General features: G+C 38.5%; 1 protein-coding gene across 2 annotated transcripts in view; it reads right to left on the reverse strand.

The window, feature by feature from the left end:
• The window catches only part of TRPC4 (transient receptor potential cation channel subfamily C member 4), a 92570-nt gene that overhangs the window by 68238 nt on the left and 3091 nt on the right, over positions 1 to 21241 (reverse strand). Inside the window, exon 2 of one of the 2 annotated variants that reach the window (XM_026081356.1) lies at positions 613 to 1131. The exons of the other annotated variant lie outside the window; for it this stretch is intronic. Within the exon in view, the coding sequence (XP_025937141.1) occupies positions 613 to 1131 (519 nt within the window). The remainder of the gene's footprint in view (positions 1 to 612; positions 1132 to 21241) is intronic. 2 annotated transcript variants of the gene reach the window in all.

Genomic DNA, 21241 nt, shown 5'->3' on the forward strand with positions numbered 1-21241 from the left:
ATGCAGACATCTTCTAATTCTCATTGAATATCTCTACCAGTTTAACAAACTCAAGAATTTTTATCTATCTTGGAAACCAATAGACAAGTATCTCCATTTGGAATCTTTACGCAAAATCAACCTGAATGTCAAAATTTTGGGGAGTCACACATTGCTATTATTCTTATGTTTCAGTATCTCTTTATAATAATAACTACTTTCTGAAGAAACATCTCTATAGATGTAGCTATACTATTTTATAAGTGTGTAAACATGTAGCCTCATTATCCTGTCAGACGCAATTATATATAAAACTATCTTGAAGTGTTTTGTGTATATTGCTCATCCTATTACTGAAAAGGAGCTCAGGGCAGAACTACTGGAGACAGTGTCTGTTCAAAAGAAAAAAAAGTCTCTTTGGATCTGTGCTATAATAGAACATTTCAAATTCTGATATTATTAAACCATAACAGCTTCTCAAATTTATCTAATTAAAAATATATAAAAAAGAAAAGACCCTATAGAACAAAAAAGATAAGCAGCAATTTGTCTCAGTTAAAAGGATGTCTTTCAGGCTATTATCTATCACATTACTACCACTAAATATGCTTAAATATTCTCCAACACACTCACCTCTTTTTGACGGTACTTAATTGCCAGTTTCAATCTTGCAAGATCGTTACCACTTTGTTCTTCTATCAAGCTATTATCATCTCTGTAATTAAGAATAATTTCCAATTCCCTGGAACTCCGTGTCTGATCCAGAAGATCTTTTGCAAATTGCTTGCATTGCCGTGACAGTTCCTCATACTCTGACTTAAATTCATTTTCTACTTTACTCAGTTCCTGCAGCTCCCAGCTCAGCTGAAAAGCAGTAAGGAAAGGATCCTCGCTGGACAAAGCAATCAAGGACGGGCTTGCCAGAGCCTTGTAGATATTGAGCCTGGATCGAGAATGGCGAAGGCTGTCCACGTCTGAACTTGAGACGCATTCAACGCAGTTGCAGCGGACCTCGTGCGGCCGGGGCACAGAGACCCCTTTCTGCACAAGGAGCTTGATGATTTCATAGTTGTTTGTGTGGGCAGCCAGAATAATGGGTGTGATATCTGGTGTAAATTCTGAGAACTGCTTGTCCAGAAGTATTGGCGGCACCTGTAAGACAAGGTAGAAACACTTACAGGCCTCTTAATTGAACAACAGCTATGGAAAATTAAGCTACAAGTTTACCACTTACTACCTCTATGGACAGATCTTTGCTTCTGGCCATAGTTGATGGAAACACTTTAAAAATAACAATTTGATTAGTTAATATAGCCTCTTTCCAATTAATAAATTGTTGTAAACAGGATAAGATTTTTCATAAAACCTGTTTGTATGTACACAGCCCATGGGCAACAATTTGTTAGAGCAAAGGATTAGCTACACAAAGAATAGTCAGACACAAATGTTCATATCAGGTCCCTTGAATTGCCAGCTGTAAGCAAGATGGAATTGTTTTCTGTTCTCTGAGTGGTTAATCTAAGTTTTAGAAAGAAGAGAGAACCATGGAGAAATAACCATGATTCTCTCAAGGCAACAGTGAACGGAGACAGACAAGCTAGAGTTATAAAATAAAACAGCAAAGTAAATGAGAAAGAAGAGATACATGTTCTTAAGGAGATGATCTGAAACATGATTGCATAGAGAAATAAAGTTACCCACTACAAGGAGCCTACAATCTTAAGGCTCAGTTGTACATTCACATGTGCACTCATACATACTCGCTTTTTAAGAAAATGGGAGAGTTAGTAGCACCCCTCTTCTGGTATATTTTTCTGTATTTTCAATCATCTAGTGTGTTTCTATATTTTATAACAAAGGACTGTAAGTTATTTCATTTAAAGCTCGATTCCATGTTTTACAATATCAGAGTCTAAAGTCTTTCCCAGATCAAGATAGCTCATTAGACTAGTATGATGAAGCCATACAAGTGTAATTAGCCAATGTCAATCAGCAAAGTGGTACTGGCAGTGCCCCTTCTAATCACCTTTGAACTATAGCTTGATAACCTGCAAACTCAATCTACATCAACTAGAAAAAGACATCAGTATTAATCCGGGCTAATGAATCTGATATATCTCTAGATATACAGTGAAATAATTTATCTCCTCATTCATCATATACTCRTTTGATTCTTCAGTTTGTAACAGTTTTCCTTCCTTATCATCCTATTATATAACCTAAAGCATTTCTCTTTTATTTCTCAATTTTAATTTAACTTCAGGACTTGTTTTCTTTTTCAGTCTATTCACTACTGTGTCATGTAGTTGAGGAAGTAACCCGACAAACACAACATCTCTGTATTCCATTTCTAGGTTTCCCGATCTGAAAGTCATTATTTTCAAAACAGTATGCAGAGTACACAAAAAACACTTGCTAGCATTACCAGCTGATGCTGAAAATGAAGTGATTTCTTTGTGCATCTCTGCTCACTACCAAGATTCACACATCAGAGCTTATCTAGCACTTCTACACTACAGATTGGTGTAATGACAGGACAGGACTGCTTGGTCTTTACAGACTTGCAGTGCTGTTAGGAAAGGATGTACAGTAAACTCAGCACAGCGATTTGAACAGCACATTGAGAGTAGCTCTTCACAGTATTATCATTCTGGTTTTGCAACCATTTTGGAAGTGGCTGCACAGTGTGACTTTTTTGTCACACTACAAGAAACCAGCTAGATGTTTGAGTGACGCTTCTTGAAGAGGAGGAAAGAGGAAACATTTGGCTGAAATGTTGTCTGAAGCCTAGGGAAATACTTGACTACTGGAAGGGCAAAAAGATATCTGAAAGAAGTCTTATGGCAACAGATTGGCCTCCTTGCCAGGCGGAAAAAACACAAACAGCAAAGAAGAAAAGTTAATAAGAAATGGGTAAAGCATGTGAGAAGAACAGTGTTAGAATGAGTTGGAACAATGTTTAGAGTCTTGGAGGGAAAGAAGTGGAGGAAAAAAATGAAATGCACAGAATCAGGCATAAATTCAGGGGAAAAAAACCAGAATGAAATTAAGCTGAAAAGAAATGGTAGTTTGTGGATCTAAAAAATGGGTATTTGTTCTCCCTCTAATGGAGACACTTTGTGTATTTTGTACATTTTTTAGCTCTTCTACATGTAAAACAACTCATGTTCCTTCAATGGGACTGCTTCCATGTATAAGAGCTGCTATGTGTGTGGGCTGTAAAACAGGGGCCTAGAGCACTAATTAGCTGAATGAGAGAATAACTTTGGGAGATGGCACTTATTCATGCACAATGTGGTGGAAAATCAAGACCGCAGAAACAGCCTTCAGGTGTGTAATCACACCTCTCTAGGGAAAATATTCTCTGGCCACAGCACATTGCTGACCTGGAATAGCTGTACCAGATTCTGGGAAGGTATGTGGAGTCAATAGGCAAAAATCCCTTTATGCCTTCCCACGCACACAAACATGCACACTTGGCTGTGCAGCAATGGTGAAGGCTGGTGCAGAATCTATTTTAGTGCAGGGACCTCTGMGCTAGCTCACCCACCCTCACAGCTGCATGCAGACGGAGCTACTGGACATTATTAGCCTTCTTCACCGTGCTTCCTATAGACTAATGAGGGATGTTTACAACCAATGGTTTTTACCTAATTAGCTGCTGAGCAAGTTCTCTTTTGATTTCCTCTTTCTTATTCCGAAGTACAAATGAAAAATAATGTCTTCATGTAGTGTGTGCAGGCATACAGAGAAATATGGGTTTAAAATTACTTGGGAAATAAGGAACTCAGCTGAAAATACACTGAAGGTACGGCTGGGAAACATTCAGATAGGGGAACAAGCAGAAGGTCTGTGCACTATACCTGGTGTCAGGACAATAAACACAGCCCTGGCACGTGCCTTCTCAGAAAACTCTCTGGCTATGTCTATGCTGCTCCGTTGGGCCGCTGGGCTTCTTGTAATGCTGGAAGCTTTCAGAGCATCTCTGAGTCATCTGTCACCTCCAGGCTGAACAGTGTGGAGTGCCCTGGGAAATACCCCATGTCTAGATCACTTCATTATTCCTCTCCAATATGGACTGGGGTGAAAGCAGACCCATGTCTGCTTTCTAACTTATATGTGACATCAGTGGGGAAAACGAGACCCACTTCCAACCCTTGAGCCTCACTGGTTATTTTAGCCTTAGATTTATCTTCTCTTTTATTTACATATTATGTAGAAAAGAGAGCATGCACCCACACACACACGCAGATACACGTGCGCACTTTTCCTGCTGTCTAAATTGCAACTATAGTCAATGCTTCTTAGGCAACACTGGGAAGAGATGAAAATGCTAGCAGAGGCCAGTATTTTTTGGTATTTGAATTGAGCTTTTCGTCTATCATATGTCAGAACAAGGGTTTACTGGGAGGAAGACTGTTGCGCTTTGACAGCATTTGCCACAACTAGTGAGACTCCCTCTTGGCCCTGAAGTCAGAGTGCCAGAGAGTAGAGAGCCAGAAGTGTAGAAAACTCAAGGACACAAACAAGTAACTCCAAATTCACTGACTGCTCAGGATATTCCTGTGTCGCTTGGCGTGTTATTATTTTTGTTCTTTCTGACTGTAATAAAGTAATATTTGCTTCCAGCCCTGCCAGAACCTAAGGCTATCTTTAAACGTCATTAGCTTCAATCTTCTCCGAAATGTTAGTGGGGAGACAGCTTCAAACAACATAGTATTAAAATGATTGACTTGTATATGGGCTCCATTAACTCAAAAGCTGTTTGGATTTCTCATAGCTTATCAAAATCTTTCATCCTGAAGTAACTCAGCTATAATGCTGATGCACACATTTTGGAATTCATACCATCAGAATTTACCCAAATATAGAAGTGTGTATTGGATCATTTCAGCCTTAACTTACAGAAACATTTAAACTTAAACAGCAGACCCTAAGATTGTGACTTTTATTACATCATGACTTTAACCCCTAATCCTCCACCGCCTATTTTAAGATTTTCCACTCATTTTACCTGAAGATATACAGCATGCCAAAGCAATCAGGTCAAATTATTCCCTCATCTAGAGCATAATGAAGTACTTAACTTCTGAAGCTCTGCCTGCTCTCGTGGCACTCAGAACATTTCAGTATTTAACTGTTGACCCAGAGTACTTGCTCTGAAGTCATCAGACTTGCAAAGAATTTTACTTTAAAATTCCTGAAAAACAATTCCCTTTAAAGAAGCCAAAACAAATAACCAGCACTCACTGAAATTAGTTACACATTCTAAATCCTTGACAGAACACTCACAAAAAACATATGAATCTTCTTTAAATCCTGGGAGGAAGGAAAGCTAGTAGGTCCTACAGTTCATTGACTGTAACTGTGACTCTCAAGGGTTCAGCAGGAGTTTGAAAACATGATACACTTTGGAGTTAGTATGTCAAGTGTGAGACTGCTTAAACTTAGAAAGATCAAATGATTTTGTCCTTCTCACACTTTATTGAAGTTTTCCTACCTCAACATTATTTACAGGGCTAAGCAAAGCAGTTTGGGCAGTGCATTCTTGTATGCATGACTGTATGGGGATGAGTAGGCAAAAAACAAAAAAGAAAGAAATAGAAAAAAAGAAAGCACATCTCAAAGTCTGTATATTTCAGTGTTCAAGGACATGTTTTTTGTTGCATTTCTTTCCCCTGTGCTTACTACAAGTGGGAATGAGTCCGCCTGACTTAGACGCCTAACAACTTTTTAGATAGCAAGTGGAACAGCCCTCCTAAATATGTGTTTATGTTCCCTGTATAGTCCATGGAAAGGGAAGTCCCTTCGCTTCCACAGAAAGAGAAATCTGTTCTAAATTAATGTCAGTAGGGGCTGAGACATTTTTTTTCCCTTGTAACATAACATCAAGGTAGAGAGACCCATTGCTGAAAATCTGTTAGATATTCAGGAAAAAGAAAAAGGATGACAGCCTGGAAAAGAAGGAACTGAAACCCCAGGTACATCCATGTCTCCATCTAAATTCTCATACAGCCCTCATTATTGCTATATCTTAATAGAAAGACTGAAAACTGCAGTGTGTGTTTATCTGATTTTCATGTGTGAGAGTTCAGAATCTAGGTAAAGAAACCTATTTCCCTGGTCACCTGAATAGCCTGGTTCCTACTTAGCTTGCCTAGTTGTTGTCTTTGCTTATATACTTACAATTACTTTGGGGGGGGGGGKGCCCTTTTTTTTTTTTTTTGTAAAGGAGACCAAGTCTTGCAATAGCTGCAAGTAAGTTAGGGGAATAAATGACCAAGCCATGCCAATCATGTTGTCAAAAAAGGGGGAAAAAACCAAAGCAAAGAAAAACAGGATATATGACAGATAACAAGATGGAGAAATATGTCTTGTCTCATGCATTACCACATTATATTGGGAAATTAATATCATAAAGGTGTGTCATCAAGCTCATCAGTTGCTCCAGCACTATCATTCTATAGCTGCCATCATCAGCCAAGCACCTTGAAAATGCTGAACTCTATAATTTCAGTGGAGTACACAACATACAAGTTATCCCTATGCAGATACAGTTTTCTGGTTCTGTTTTTTTACTATGCTGTGTCCCTTATTTGGTCTCATATTATTATAATATCAGCTAAAATACTTCTTGATTACAATGATGGAAGTAGTTCAACCTGGCAGGATTCAAAATATCCCCCTGCCCCAATACATTTCACATGCACTAAATCACTGATAAACTCCCAGATTATAACTTGAATTCAGTGGCCAAATAACTGAAAGGTCTGCACACAGTGCACCCTGAAAGCCATGCTGAACCTATCCTCACAAATCTGTACAAACAGCAGACTTACAGCGGTGGCCCCAGATTTGGCCATAGGTCCTGCTCCCCATGCCCGGGTACTTGCTGTGCTCTTGCACAGCTGGCATGTTGTTCTGCTACCAAGAATGTGAGGCAGCCAAGTGGCTGGAAGTCGCCAAGTCCAGCTCAGAGAAAGCATCATTTCAGAGCAGCGTGCATAATACAAGCCGTATAAAACCCATCTGGCTTATTGTCATTCTCTGCTTTCCACAGGCAGCTCCTCTGGCCTCCCTGAAAAGGGCTCAACTTGTTTATTGTCCTTTGACTCATTACATTTTCAAAATTATTTGGGGAGGGAAGTGCCACACACTTCATGTGCTGCTGAAGTATTTTCTTTTCTATTATAAAATTCTGCCTCCATGTTTAAGGTTTTTTCCAGGAAACAGACATATTCACAAAATCGAATCCTTGCTCTAAGTAGTTGTAAGTCAACCAACAACAGTCTGGGTACTAAATTTAAGCGTGCAGTAACTTAAAATGTCAAATGAAATTTGTTAGAGTTATTGCAACTTGTTAAGAATGCACACTTTGAATACTAATTAAACATCTGAAATGCAGCCTGTATAGGTCCAGCACATAAGATTTCATTACAAACTGTGTCCTTTAACATATTCAAAACCACAGTTCTGATCAATACAGTCAAGGTGTTTAATGTTCATCTTTCAGTTTTCTTTTTTCTGGACTACACCCAAAAGAAACAGAGATGATGAAAATGTGGCAGTACATATTTGCAGTCAAGTGATGCATACCTTCTTGGGTCTTAAATAAAATATAGATTCCTCATTGAAATATGTTTAAAATATTAAAATATGCTTCTTAAAATATATTAGGACCTCAAATTGAAATTCTAAATGCTAGTCACATAAGGCCATAAAAACTCCCACCTGTGCTAAATTACAGGATGTGGATCATGGCACAATAGATGGACCAACTAGCCAAAAGGAAATCCTAACCACAAGCTCAGGCTTAGTGCGGGAAAGCTTGTTTGGATTACAGCTTTGAGATGGAAGCATCTTTTGTCAGATTCCAAACTATGTTATGAACAGAAAAAGTGGCAAATTTCTTCAGGGGATCAAACCAAACAAATCTGATTTAAGGCAATAGGAGCTTCAGAACTTGTCTGGATCTCATGACACTTGAGTTTTGTTCCCAGTTCCGCCACTAACTTCTAGGCTGCATTGGCAGAGCATCTCTTTCTGTTTCTTTTCCCAGTTGGGTACATGTTTTTAAGTAAATGCTTTATTCACCCAGGATGTAATTCCAGTTATGGGCTCACATTGAATTTTGTGAGATGATTTAGCCAAATATAATAATTTAAAAAATCAAATATTTCTGTGTGGATATTTTTCAGCAAAAGACTGTAGGCTTTCTTTGTATTTTGAAGCCTTACTTCACTGAAAAATTTACCTACAATTTAACAATAAAAAGGACCAATTCCCCAACATTTTATTTCAGATCACATTATTGTGATTATGTTATTTTATTATCAAAATTCTAAATTTTAATTTTATAAAATGTCTGTAAGATTTTATTATTAAAATATTATTACTTTTCAAGTCAACCAAGAAAGGTATCTAAAAGAGATGACCTTTGATAAGCAACCCAAAACAGATATCTAACTTCAGATAGCTAAAGCTGGGTAAGGTAAATACCACCCTTAGCATATGGCCCAACAGAATTTATTTATCAGACACAAGCCATGTCTGCCCATGCCCTGAACTAGCTCAAAACTTGGTGACTGTGCTAGCTCATACTAATACCTAACCTGCACCTAATCATAGCTCATGCCTCCTAACCTGCACCTGCGAGATGCAAGATTGGCATATCTTAGAATAATGGGATTCAGCTTTCTGGTCAATTTTCCAGAGTTTATGAGAAGACTGCATTAACAGTTAATACAAAACGTGTTACCTCTAGGAGACTGCTTTTTGGCTATTCTGCCCTTCTGATAGGGCAGAGAGCAGCCTTTTTTGCCTCTGCCGCAAGCCATTCTCCATGTGCACCACAAGCACCATAAATATTTCTGAGGATCAGGCCTAAATGTCCCTACTTGCTGCTAATAAACATTATCATTAGCAAGAGTTAATAACTAATTTCTCCCTAGTTAGTTAAACCAGTTGTTTATGAAATATCTAGCCCATTTATTTTGCCCCAAATTTACTTTCAGCTTTGTTGGGACACGACTAGAAACAGGGATGTCACTTTACCATTGCTAGTAATAAATCCCTCTCACATTTAAAGAGACTTTAGTGCTTGCCTTTACATGTATATAGAAATTTTGCAAAGTTAACTGTACAGGTCTGAGTTGTTTTAATTCTGTTTTATCCAAGTACAAGCTGAGTTTTCAAAAGCTCAGAGTTTTCCTATTTTGTATCAGTTACACTTAACCTCCCACAAGATTTGAGCCAATGGTTTTCTATTGCTTTCTCATGCTCATACTATTACAGCTGAATCAATTTGTGTTTCTTAATAGTCACAGCATGGACTGATGACTTCCAGTTTCTGTGCCAGCCACATTGCACAAAAAGCACTTACGCCATACATTAAGAAGAAGAATTGCAATAACATTTAGTAATTCAGTGAAACCAACACTGCTTTTCTAAACAATAAGGATGATTTGTATCACACCGTGATACAAATAACAGTATATGCTTAATACAACAGCAGAACATTGAAACCAAACAGTGTAAAAGACTTAAGCGACTGAACCACTATACARTAGAAAATGGGCAGGAAGGAACTCCTCACCTTCCTCAACCCAAAACATGGTACCTACAGCTAGATCATTCCTGGCAGGTATTTGACCAATCTGTTCTTAAAGGTCCTGCAGTGATGGCTAGATATGTTTGTTGCACCCTTTCCAGGCAACTCATTTCCCAATTATTTGAAAACTTTTTCTGATATGTCACCACTTTTTATCTTCGTGCAATTTAAGCCCATAATGTCTTGTTCTATAAAATGTGAACACAGAAAATACACAATTTCTTTACTCTGCCTTCAGTTTGCTCTTCTAAACAACCGCAGACCCTTCAGACTTTCCTTATGAGGCACATTTTCTAGTTTTCTGAGCCTTTTAATTTCTTTCTGCACATTCCTTACCACTTCTGAGTATAACAGACGACAAATTCACATATATCTTACAGACAATACTCTTTTTGATGTCACCAAGTATATTTACCTTTTTCAAAGTAGTATGGTATTGTCCAGTCATTTTCAGCTAGTCTTGTTTTAATCTCTCAACTGTTTCCTGCAGAACTATCTTAACCATTTTCTTTCCCAGCTTATACTTGGTTGATTATTTATGCTTACTTAGAACCTCACACTTATTGAATTTTTATACTTTATATAAAAAACACTTAACCTGTTTGTAAAGATCATCCTGAATTATAATTCCTGTCCTGAAACAGTCTTTTGACACCCCCCCCCCGCTTTGTGTTGTCTACAAATTTAACATGCCCACTCTATTTCATCCTAAATGTTGTGAATGAATAAACTGATTAGGATGAACCCCTGCAGAACTGCTCATTTCATCCTTCTGTTCGATTAATTCTTCCTGCTTTACAGAGAACTGTTGACAACTACTCTGAGTGTGGTTTTCGGGCAAGCTTTGCTTCAATCTTATTTCCTGGATGATATTTTGTGCATCAGGTGTCAGTTTCTAAAGTCTTACAAAACTACAGCTATATGACATGTACTGCTTTTCCCCTGAAATACAGAGAGTTTTCACCTGTTCATGAATGAAAATTATATTGATATTACAAAATTCTTGACAAATCCAAGTAGGCTGCTATTCATCTAGTCGTCTTCTAGGTGCTTACAAGCAGGATGATAATTTGATAATTTGTTTCAGGATCCTCCCTGGGTGAAAAACTGTAGTTTTCCATTTATTTGAAAAAGGGAGAAAGAAAATGAAAGGAAATAATGTAAAATGAATTGATAACAGTTTCCAGGTGGAACCAGAGGAAGAGATATTTGACTTGATATATTTGGGAGATGCATTTCTTAGGTGTGACTGATGACAGAAGAAACCCTCAGCACTTTATTTCTCCCTTTTCTCCTCCTTACAGCTCTGGAAGAAGCCCTCAGCACTTTATTTCTCCTTTTTATCCTCCTTATAGCTCTGGGAGCTRATCCAAACTATAGCGTGTATGTAAAAAGTGGACATTTTAAATTAATGTTTTCCTGTGAACGTTATTAACGGACATATATGCCCTTCCTTCAGTCAATGTCAATAGCTTGAGTAAGGGCTGGAAACGGCTTAGAAGCAGACACTCAGTAAGTGACTATCAGCATATTTTGCATTTGTTTCCAGCTGCTGCTAACTGTCACATGCTCTCTCACCATATACTTTTTTGAAACTAGGTAGAACACAGTTTCTAAGGTAGGAATTCTGAGCATTGCTGGAGTGCTGAAAATAAAAAATGACAAGGAAACAGTGGTGTTTTCACTCAGGATCAGTGAAAGAGGAAAATGAAAATCGTTTGGAAAAATATATCTGGTAAGATAAGGTTTCATTATGGAAATGATTAAAGGAGAACTCACATTATTTCTGTCACTTCATAACATAGCTCACACAAGCCTCTTTCAAAATAAGCATGATGTGAGAAGCAAATATCAAAACTTCCTGAATGCTCAGAGTAGACGTAGGTCCTTTTCAACTGAATGTTTTTAAATGGAAACACAGATTCTTTTCTCAAATGCAAAATGTTTCATAATGACAAAATCATTTTAGTAAAGTTTACGCCTGACATTCCATTTTCTGAGGTCCTGTGCTCTCTGGTTCAGGTACAGAAATGAAGGAAAGCTCTTGATTTTCCCTTGTTTTTGCCTTTTTCCAAGATGGCTGCAAGAGCTAGCTGAGCAGGCAGGAGGAAATTTTGCTTCTCCACTAAGGTCTTGAGATAAATGTTAAAAAAAGACTTTTTAGAATCTGAGCTGGATCCTTTTCCTCAGGCTTCAGGGATCTAGAAATAAAAAATGGCAATCCACTGGCTAAGAAAAGAATAAGAGTTTTTTTGAAAAATGTTTTTGAAAAAAAACCAATAATGGATTGGTGGTTTGTCTAGGGATCAACCATCTGTTGAGGAGATACAAATATCTCAAAGGGAAGAGTGGACATTGGCTGAACTTCTTTACAGCTGATTACAATTAACTAGCATTGCAAAATAATTTGAGATATCTGCATGGCTGGGAAGTACACCTTCATGTCTGAGAAAATTAAAAGGCTATACTCTTAAAGAACAAAGTGGGAATCAGGGAAATTTGCAAAACATTTAAGGAAAAAATGTTTTTTTATTTGCAAAATATTATGAGAAAGGAATGCAAAAGGATATGGCAGGGACACTGAAACCCCATAAACCTGCAGAGGATGCAGAGGAACATTACAGTGCACTGTTCCATTAGTATGTTATTCCTGGTACATTATTCAATTATTCAGTTAGTTAACAGCAGCTCTAGTTTTTGAACCCTACTATAAGTTTTCAGACTTCAGCAGAAGAAAAACAGGACTCATTTGTGCAGTAGTTAGAGGAAAAGGGTCTTGCAACTATGCTGTCAGTGAAAAATGGAACTTTCTTCAAGAGACAAAGCTTGACAGCTGAATTTTATTAAAGGTTTAATGATACTCTCAACTCTGTTCAATTCCTTAAATAAAGACACTTTTAAGATCCTCCCTGCATGTAAGAATTGGTAAAATAATCCTACTGATTGTGCAATTTTGTGATGATGGAGTAGTAAACAAAAGACGACTGTTTGAAATCAAAAATCTCCTTTTGATTTTTCACTACAAAGAGATCAGAGGAGAAAATGTGAGAGGCAGGCATTATTATGTCCTGTCCAATGCACTGAAAGACCAGCAGCAGCGTATGCCATAGCTAGTTTAGGGTACTACCCTAGAAAAAGACTTCAGTTGAAACTGTTGCCAAGGAGAATGGATTGGGTCAAATCCTTTAATATTGTGAGTCGTTCTCATTTAGAGTTAGACTTATCTCAGTGATACTCCTCTTGAGCTTACCATTGATTACAGACCTTGATCTGTACAGATCTCATACACACAGTGCATCTTACTATTGAATGGGTAAAAAGGAAATCCTAATGTGGTCTAGGATATAGAAAGGGTTTTTTTTTCCTTGAGCCTATGAAAATTTATTTTTAATCTGTTCAATGCATGGTAGTAACAGGGGCTTAATAAGCAGAGCTTAAATGAGCAGGGAAGAGAAATTTCATCTTGTCAGCCAGCTTGTTTGCACTTACAGTTGATGTCACAGAGCTGGTGAGTAGTAAATAAAAATGGTGGCAAATTTTTTGACATCTACAAATAGTCAGCTGCATCTGGGCAGTAAATAATATGAAATGCAAGGCTTTGAGGGTGGGTGTTTCAAATTTCTTTTTTGTTCTGCCAGAGGGCTTTACACATTGTGACAAAACTGTGGTCTTAGATATTATTTTATGATGAACTTTCAGTAGTGTTTTAATAGCTGAACTGAAAGCAGAAATAAGTTTGCCTCCTGCTGGTCTGGGGGTGATGATGTGGAAGATATGGATCCTGACACTGGCAGAAAGGGCAATTAAAACATTTCTGTCAGTGCAGTATATGACATGTGTATCCTCCATCCAGAAAATTGTTGGTAAATAGTCAGGATAAATTGATAGTCTTCTAAAAAATGGAAGCCCCTATAAACATGTTAATGGACTCTGTCAACCATCTCATTATGACTTTTGAATTTATTGGGCTGTTTCAGCTGAATGTTAGCATGACAGGGTATGAAAGATATTTAATTCCTGCAGGTTTCCTACAAAATACTACAGAGATGTATGAATGAAATCTGCAGAAAATTCTGGAGTGTGAGCTCAACTGTATTGCTAGATATTAGAGAAATCACACAAAAGAGAATATTATGAATGCATCAGCCTCTTAAAAAGCTTTGATGAACTTTCATAACTTATTAAAAACAAGGGTAAGTCAATCATGATGCGCGTAGCAGCACAGAAATCAGATTTCATAAATTTCACTGCTCACAGAACAACTTGACAGGAAATGCCCTGTGACAAAAACAAAGTTAGTGATAGAGTGTTGTGGGCCATGCATACACAAGCTCCCCAACAGTGGCATGTCTTTGTTTTTTAAATTTCCATAGGGTTTTCCTGTGGTTGAAGGTTTAGAAAGCCATTCATTTTAGAGATTATTAGGGATGATTGCAAGTCTGACTCTTAAAGACTAATTGTCACTCTGCAAAAGTCCAGAGCTCCATATTACAGCATTGTATTATCTGGAATACTGTAATTTCTACGCCTTGAAAAGAGCCTTCATTCAAGGATAGGTCTCTCTGATGGTGTGCTACAGAGAAGTCTCAAGCAGCATCACTACCTGCTGGTCCTGTTCCTAAAATCTTTCTGCCATCAGCTACAGTCAGACCAAGGATATGTGATAGATGGACCTGTGGGGTGGGATTCATCTCTAGATTCAAATATCTAATTATAGGCTCTATATGTGAGGTAGGTGTTTAAAGCCCTGTTATACCAGTGGAAATCTAGAGCTCAGCTCAGCTGCACACCTGTAGGTGTCTAGTGCTATTTCAGATACCTCTGGGTGTCCTGTCTGACCTCCAGCTGCAACTCCAGAAAGCCACAGGTCTCCCAGATCCTGTGTCATAACTTCCAGGCCAACACACATCTCTGAGAAACCCTTGGATGCCTCCCATGTCACTTGGCAGCTACTTGTGGGCATCTGAATTCAGCCCTTAGTCACTGCAGTCAGTAGGGTCCAGAGAACTATTTCTCAGCCTAAAGTAGACACTCACGTTTGGTCAGCAGACTGCATTGACAAGATTTTCATTGACCTTAATGGGAGCTCAGATTTCTTGCTTGTATGTGGACATTTAGAGAGTGATTTAGGTGCCTAAACATAGGCATCTAGTACTATTTTAGATACCCTAGACCTCTGAAGACAAGACTGTACCTCGGTCAAAAAGGTTTTATTTTTTGAGCTGCTCATTGTTCTTAATATCATAGATTTATACAACCACTGTCAGAGCAGATACTTAACCTATATTCAAGCATAGAAAAGCTATTAAAATCATTAGCTGAAACTCTCTGTGTTGTCGAGTTGTCAGAAAGAAAAAGCAGGTAAGTTTGGCAAAATGAATTCCAGGCACTGGGGTTTATGAGATCACATTACAGGACAGTAATTGTGAAATACTGACATTTTGGATATTTTCTCTTTGTATTTGTATGCTGTCCCTATTCTAACTGTAAACTTGGGTTTGTTCTGTAAAGTGGTGGTCAATAAATGTGCAACAAAGGAAAAGGAAGGCAGAACTCAAAATGTAACCTGTTGAGGAGAAATCTGACTTTTCCTCAGTTTTGAATGAACCCCTTAAAGATTTTGTTTTACTTGAGGTTTTCAAATGATTATTGCTAATCTACACTCATCTCCTCATCTCTTTGTGGTAGAAAAGTGTTTTCATCTGCAGCATGAGCTGAAAAGAAGTGTGGAAAAGCCAGCAAATAATGATGGAAAAGCAATTAATAATTCTTGGCAAATTTGGGTAGAGGTTTGGTTCAGTTGTCTATGACTTAAACTTATATTCTTCATCATCAAACTTTTCTGAAGTTCTGAAACCCAATGAAACAGAGGATAAAATTCACAGGTGGTTTAAGTCACCATCAATAATGCTACCTGCCAAGAACCTAGCAAGAATCCTGCAAGTCATATTTTTTATGTTGCTGATAACAAAATGGTTCATCAATTTGTACAGGTCAAGAAGCTAACACATTCTCCCACATTTTGGCATGCTTCTTTTGCCACAGCTTCAGCTTTGGAACATAAGATTTAGCATTCGTAACAAGGTGATGGATGCATATTGTAGAACACATTCCTTACCCTTAGAATTCAAATTGCCAGCAGGTCTATTTGATGACACTAGCAATACCAGCTTCTGAAGTCTTTCTTTAGTAATCATCACAGGTTTTCCTATACAGCCACCCACTCTACCTCTGATGAATAAAAACACAGACAATTTGGGTTTATTGCCAAGATGTTATGACACTTATGTGCAGCTTTTGGTGAACTTAGAAACAGTTGGCATTCCTCTAAATAATCACAGAACAATAATTTTGCAAATCCATATCTCCATCTATTATATAATAAATCATCTCCACCTTTATGACACAACTCTCCTTTAGAGCTACATGTTTCTTTCACGTGCCCAAATGGTTACATGAAAGACTGAACATGTGGATATGCTGCTTTATCTACTTCATTAATAAACTGAAATATCCCTGACAAAACCTCTCACATTCATTTCTGTCTATCAATATTTTAAAACCTGTCAGGGAATTCCAATTAATCAGATGCCACTGGGAAAAAAAATACTCAGCTACCTACACAGGCAGCTAGGAGTGGTAAGAATGAACTTCGTGCCCTCATTCCACTTCAAAGCTGTGTACTTCAAGCCTGACAAAATAGCTTTACATTACCTCCTCCATACTCATTACTAGCTAGACTGTCATTAAACAGAACATTCAAAATGGCACTTAGTTCATGAACTTCTGTGGGAGACATTCTCAGAACAAAAGCGATGCTTTAATCTTGATAGGTGAAGTGCATTACATGAGCTATYGTGACTGATATTTTCAAAAGGTACTGGGGAAATAGATATAGGTAAGAAAAAAACAAAACATAATATGATGCTATTAAAATCTTTCTGCCTCTGCTGCAGCAGTGTAAGTCCCAGATCTGTAACTAGGTGAAAATTTGCACTAACTTCTTAAGACAGCTGGTCGAACATCTTCATGTTAAAGTCCATTGCAGCTGAACTGGTCCTACAGTCAAAACCGTAGACAGACCTAAAAGTCCCTTGGTCCTCTCCATTACAATCCACACTGATTGGATTGTGGTTGTCCCATGGGTGAGAAGGGAAAATAATGGGCTGAAGTTGACTGAATGTTCTGCATATACTAAGAGGAACCTGACTGAGAGCAAAGTCAGGCTATGAGTACCGCTCCAGGGAACAGCACTGACTCTGTCTCAGGATCCTGAGACTCCTTTTTCCTAATGGGCAATTTCAAGAAGTTTATGGATACCAAGAGCCATGAAAGGACCAGAATGGGTGATGAGGCCAGTGCAGAGGTTCTCAGTAGCTAAAAGCATCATCAGACCCAGTCGCTGTTAAAGAATTACAGAATCTAGGTTGCCACAATCTTAGAGATGGAAAGCTACTCTGTAGGCCYTTTGCAGCTTTCACAGTCTCCTAATTTTTTACCTTTAGACCTTTTATCTACTTCTGGGAATGCTGCCAGACTGAAAGGACTTTGCCAACAAAGCTGTCTAGCCTTGCTGTCTGTGTCCCTTCCCAGACAGTTTAGGTGGGTACCTGAACATTCATGTGGCAGCCTGCGCCAGTGACTTAGAAACCATACTGTGCAACCCCCTTGACATATCCTCACACAAGACCAGTCCCTCCCCTAGACTCTTCCTCCTCATGTTTTCATTCTCCCCAGAACTACATGGCAGCACTATTAAAAAATGAGAAGCTGAGATACATTTTGACATATAACCAATCATTTCTTCTGAGCAGAATTGCATGCAGTAGATTCAAGTGAGACACAACTTGTATTGTCAACACCTCCTCTTCTCTTCTGCCTTCCCCCACTCCAAATAATTATCAATCATCTAAATATGTCAAAATTTATAAAATATAAGTAGCCTGTGACAGCAACAAAATACCCCCTCCCCCACCCTGCCCAGGATAGGAAGCTCTCCCACTGATCCTGCCTAGATGACTCTTCCTGTCCAGGAGTTCACAGTGGCTGCTAATACATTGTAAATGCCACAGCATGCCCTGAGGTGCTGGTCTACCTGTCATCCTGATCAGGGAGCTGGCCAGATCCTGCTGTAACTTTCTTTCAGCTCTTTGAATGCCAAGGTGTGGTACCTCCCTGGGTCAGGACGCTGCCATCACACACACCTGGACCCAGGAACTCCACAGTGCTCTGGACCGTCTAGTTCACACATAGCTAAAATGTCCATGGCACCACCTGACATGCATTGGGCATGTCACATACATGCATTAGGCTGTATTTGGCTGGGTTAGCTGCATGGATTCACATCTAGTATGCATCTAGTATCAGAGTTGCYATCTTCTTCTTATATCCCTCTTCTTATCTAACCCTCGTCTGTCAGATGTTGTCTTCCTCATAACATAAAAGCATACAATCACAGCTTGCTATCCTTAGTCCCTTTCACCAAATCTCCACTTCTAGTTCTCTCTCAGCCCCTTTCCCTCAAGATTAAGACTAAAACATACCCTCCCTTTATTCCTCTCTCAGGAATATTCCAGTCGTAAAGCCTACCATGAACAGAGAGGCTGCTGAAGAGGATGAAGGATTGCCTATCTGTCTGTCTGGAGAGAGAACAGTAACTATACCCACCTTCTTTTACCCCATCTCTAGTACTCATATTCCACATGCCCCTCACCAGGGAATATACTGCATGTCTGCCAGTCCCTCAGAAATACCCTTTTTCACTTTTTGTTTTGGCAGTTGAAGTTTTGTCTGTTTTCACAAATTCTTGCATTTTTCCCCAGTATTCAGCAGACACATTTCAGTTAACACTTGGAGATAGTGCCAGGAAAATCCATGAAAGTTAATAAAATAAAACCATCTATTCCATAGACCTGCATTTTTAGAGGCCAACAATGTCTGAAGTCCACATTGGAGGGGGCTCAGGCCTGATCTCCTGGTTTGACACTGACTGGCAGGGGCCATGACCTAGTCTGTGGGAGTTAGCAAGCAGCAGAAATGAAGATTCAGAATACGAGATATAGAATCTAACACGCATAACATTTTATAGCACAGCAAGTAGAAGACAGGGATTGTCCATAAAGTATTTTATTACATGACCTTCCTGATTTTTCCAGGAGAGTGGCTACAGAAAGTGCAGGAGGTGCCTATGGCCTCTTTTCCACTTCCTACTCCCAGCCCTCTGCCAGCTACTTCTCCTTTTTTTTCTGCATATGGTGTGAGTTGACAGCACACAAAAGGAAGCTGAGGAGGAGGAAGAAAGAGGAGATCAGGCTAGCTGATCTCAAAGACCTTCTGTCTCCCCTTAAGAAAAGGAAATACACATTTCACAACATTCTTGCAGCTGTAGAGTAATGGAAGCAATTTAGACAAAGGTTTCATAAGCCAGAAAGTATGCACTGACTGCTATGCATTAACTGTTCACATAATGTTGACCAAAAAGGAGCTATGCAAAATTTAGATTAACGTGTACCCTGCCAGACATCCTGGAAATGAAGTAGCGATGCACAAGGGACTGATGCGCAACACGGGAAAAGATCTTCCTGTTAATAGAGAAACTTGTCTGGACAGCGGGCAGGAGACAGGGATAAAAGTCTCACTGCAGACACCAGCACGGATGGGGAAAACAGAGCAAGTGTGATGTCTGATCCATGTGTCCAGACCTTCCACAGACTGAGCACCTTTGATACAGCAGATTTACCTCCCACACTGCCTTGATGGTTATTAACTTTTCAATTCCAAATGGACTGGAACAGAGCTGCGGGAATCAGATATTGCCAGCCTCCCTTTTCTTACAGCAGCCCTATCTCAGTGCCCGGCAGCATTTTCATGTTAATTGACTTCCACAACAAGGAAGAGCTGAGCTAGGGACATATCACTATGATCACTTTCCTCCCTGTCCTAAAGTTCTCCCTCTGCTAGCAATTTCCTTATGTTTGCAAAAGCCAGTCAGTAATTAGCATGGTGTTTTTCAGACATCTGCAGAAAGCTGTCCCCAGGGTGTCCACCCATAAAAATACCCACAGTGCAACAAGATCAACATCTAATAGTGTACAGGGAGGCATAAAAGCACTACCACGTGCTTTTGCTAGCCAGACAATGCCTGTAAACACTGCAGTCATATTCCCATAACCTAAATCTAGACTGTCAGTTAATGCGGTGCTACACAGATTCAAGTTTAATAATTGTAAAATTTCAGCTTCACTTATGTGCTTTGTAGCATCTTTAGGAAACAACTACCACTCTCCTTTGGTCTTCCTTGAATATACATGCATATCTAAGCAGTCAAACACCCAGCTAGAGATCAACACCTGGGTTCCTCAAGCAGAAGAGCATGTTGTGGCTTAAATAAAGGTATTGTATTCCATTCAGTTACACTACCTAACTACCTTATTACATGTTTGTGGGTGCTGTATGCAATTTAGCAAGATAGAAAATTCTTCTGCAGATACTAAATTTTAAAGAAGAACAGTTTTTTTCCTCTTAATTTGGCATTCAGCTATCCATCAGGATAAGCAATAAGTATCTTGGCAGATAATTTGGGACATATGGCTTTGAAAAACCGATAATTTAAAAGTACTTGGATAAGTTTCCTCAACTCATTCACCTTAAATCCTGTTATTCTCTTTTACATGTTCTCTAGCAGCTGGTGCAGCTAAAAAAGAATAGAAAATATGCAAGTGACAAAATGACCTTTTCTTGAATTATTTTAATGTATACCACAAAAGTCTCACTCACAAACTGAGTAACAGAAGGAGTTGAATACAATTCAAAGCTGTTAAATATATATGCCTCATCTGTAGTCACCAGATGGCACCAGATATATCCATATACTGATAATCAGCTTAAAACCGCTGTAATACATCTTTGTCTTTGAAATACACAGCACATTACATATGGATATTAGCTGAAACCTAGTATTTGAGCAGTCAGTAGACTAGAGAGTTTAAATACAACTTCAACAAAATCTGAGTAAAATGTCCCAAAATTTTTTCTGAGGGGGACCGTATTTAAGAGGAAGATTCAGGGGCACCTACTAATTGTAAAGGTATTGGCTGGAAAATATTTACAAAAATACAAAAATAATATATTATTTCAATTAAATGTATTGATTCTTACTCCAAATTAACATCTTATTTACACATTTTTCCTTACGTTTTTAACTACTTAAATGTTTTTAAAGAATCAAATTTTGGGGAAAAAAATTCGAAAGAATACATTTCAGTTCTCCTGAAGAACTGTAGCTTTCTGTTTATATAAGCTGAAGCTTTTTCAAGCTTTCTGGCATTGCCAATGAGCTTTCGCCTTATGGATGAAATTCCATGTTTAAAAAATGTTTTACAAATATAATCACGTTATTTTATGAGGCTGAAGCTGAAATTAGCTATGCCTGATACCCAGTATGTTATCTTCATGAATATAAAAAACAGTGATAGCTAATTCATTTGACTGTAAATCACGAGTCATTAGTCTTTTCTTTATTTGAATGCTCATAACTTTCATCACTGATGAAAATATTTGGGAAACCAAACTGTTTCTTGAGCTTGGCAGTGTTTTGCAAATGCATTTTTCTTATTCTCTATTCATCTGTCTTCTCTGTGAATGGCTTTTCAT

The sequence above is a fragment of the Apteryx rowi genome, unplaced genomic scaffold, assembly GCF_003343035.1.
Source record: "Apteryx rowi isolate R43461 unplaced genomic scaffold, aptRow1 scaffold_546, whole genome shotgun sequence".
Lineage (NCBI taxonomy): Eukaryota > Metazoa > Chordata > Aves > Apterygiformes > Apterygidae > Apteryx > Apteryx rowi.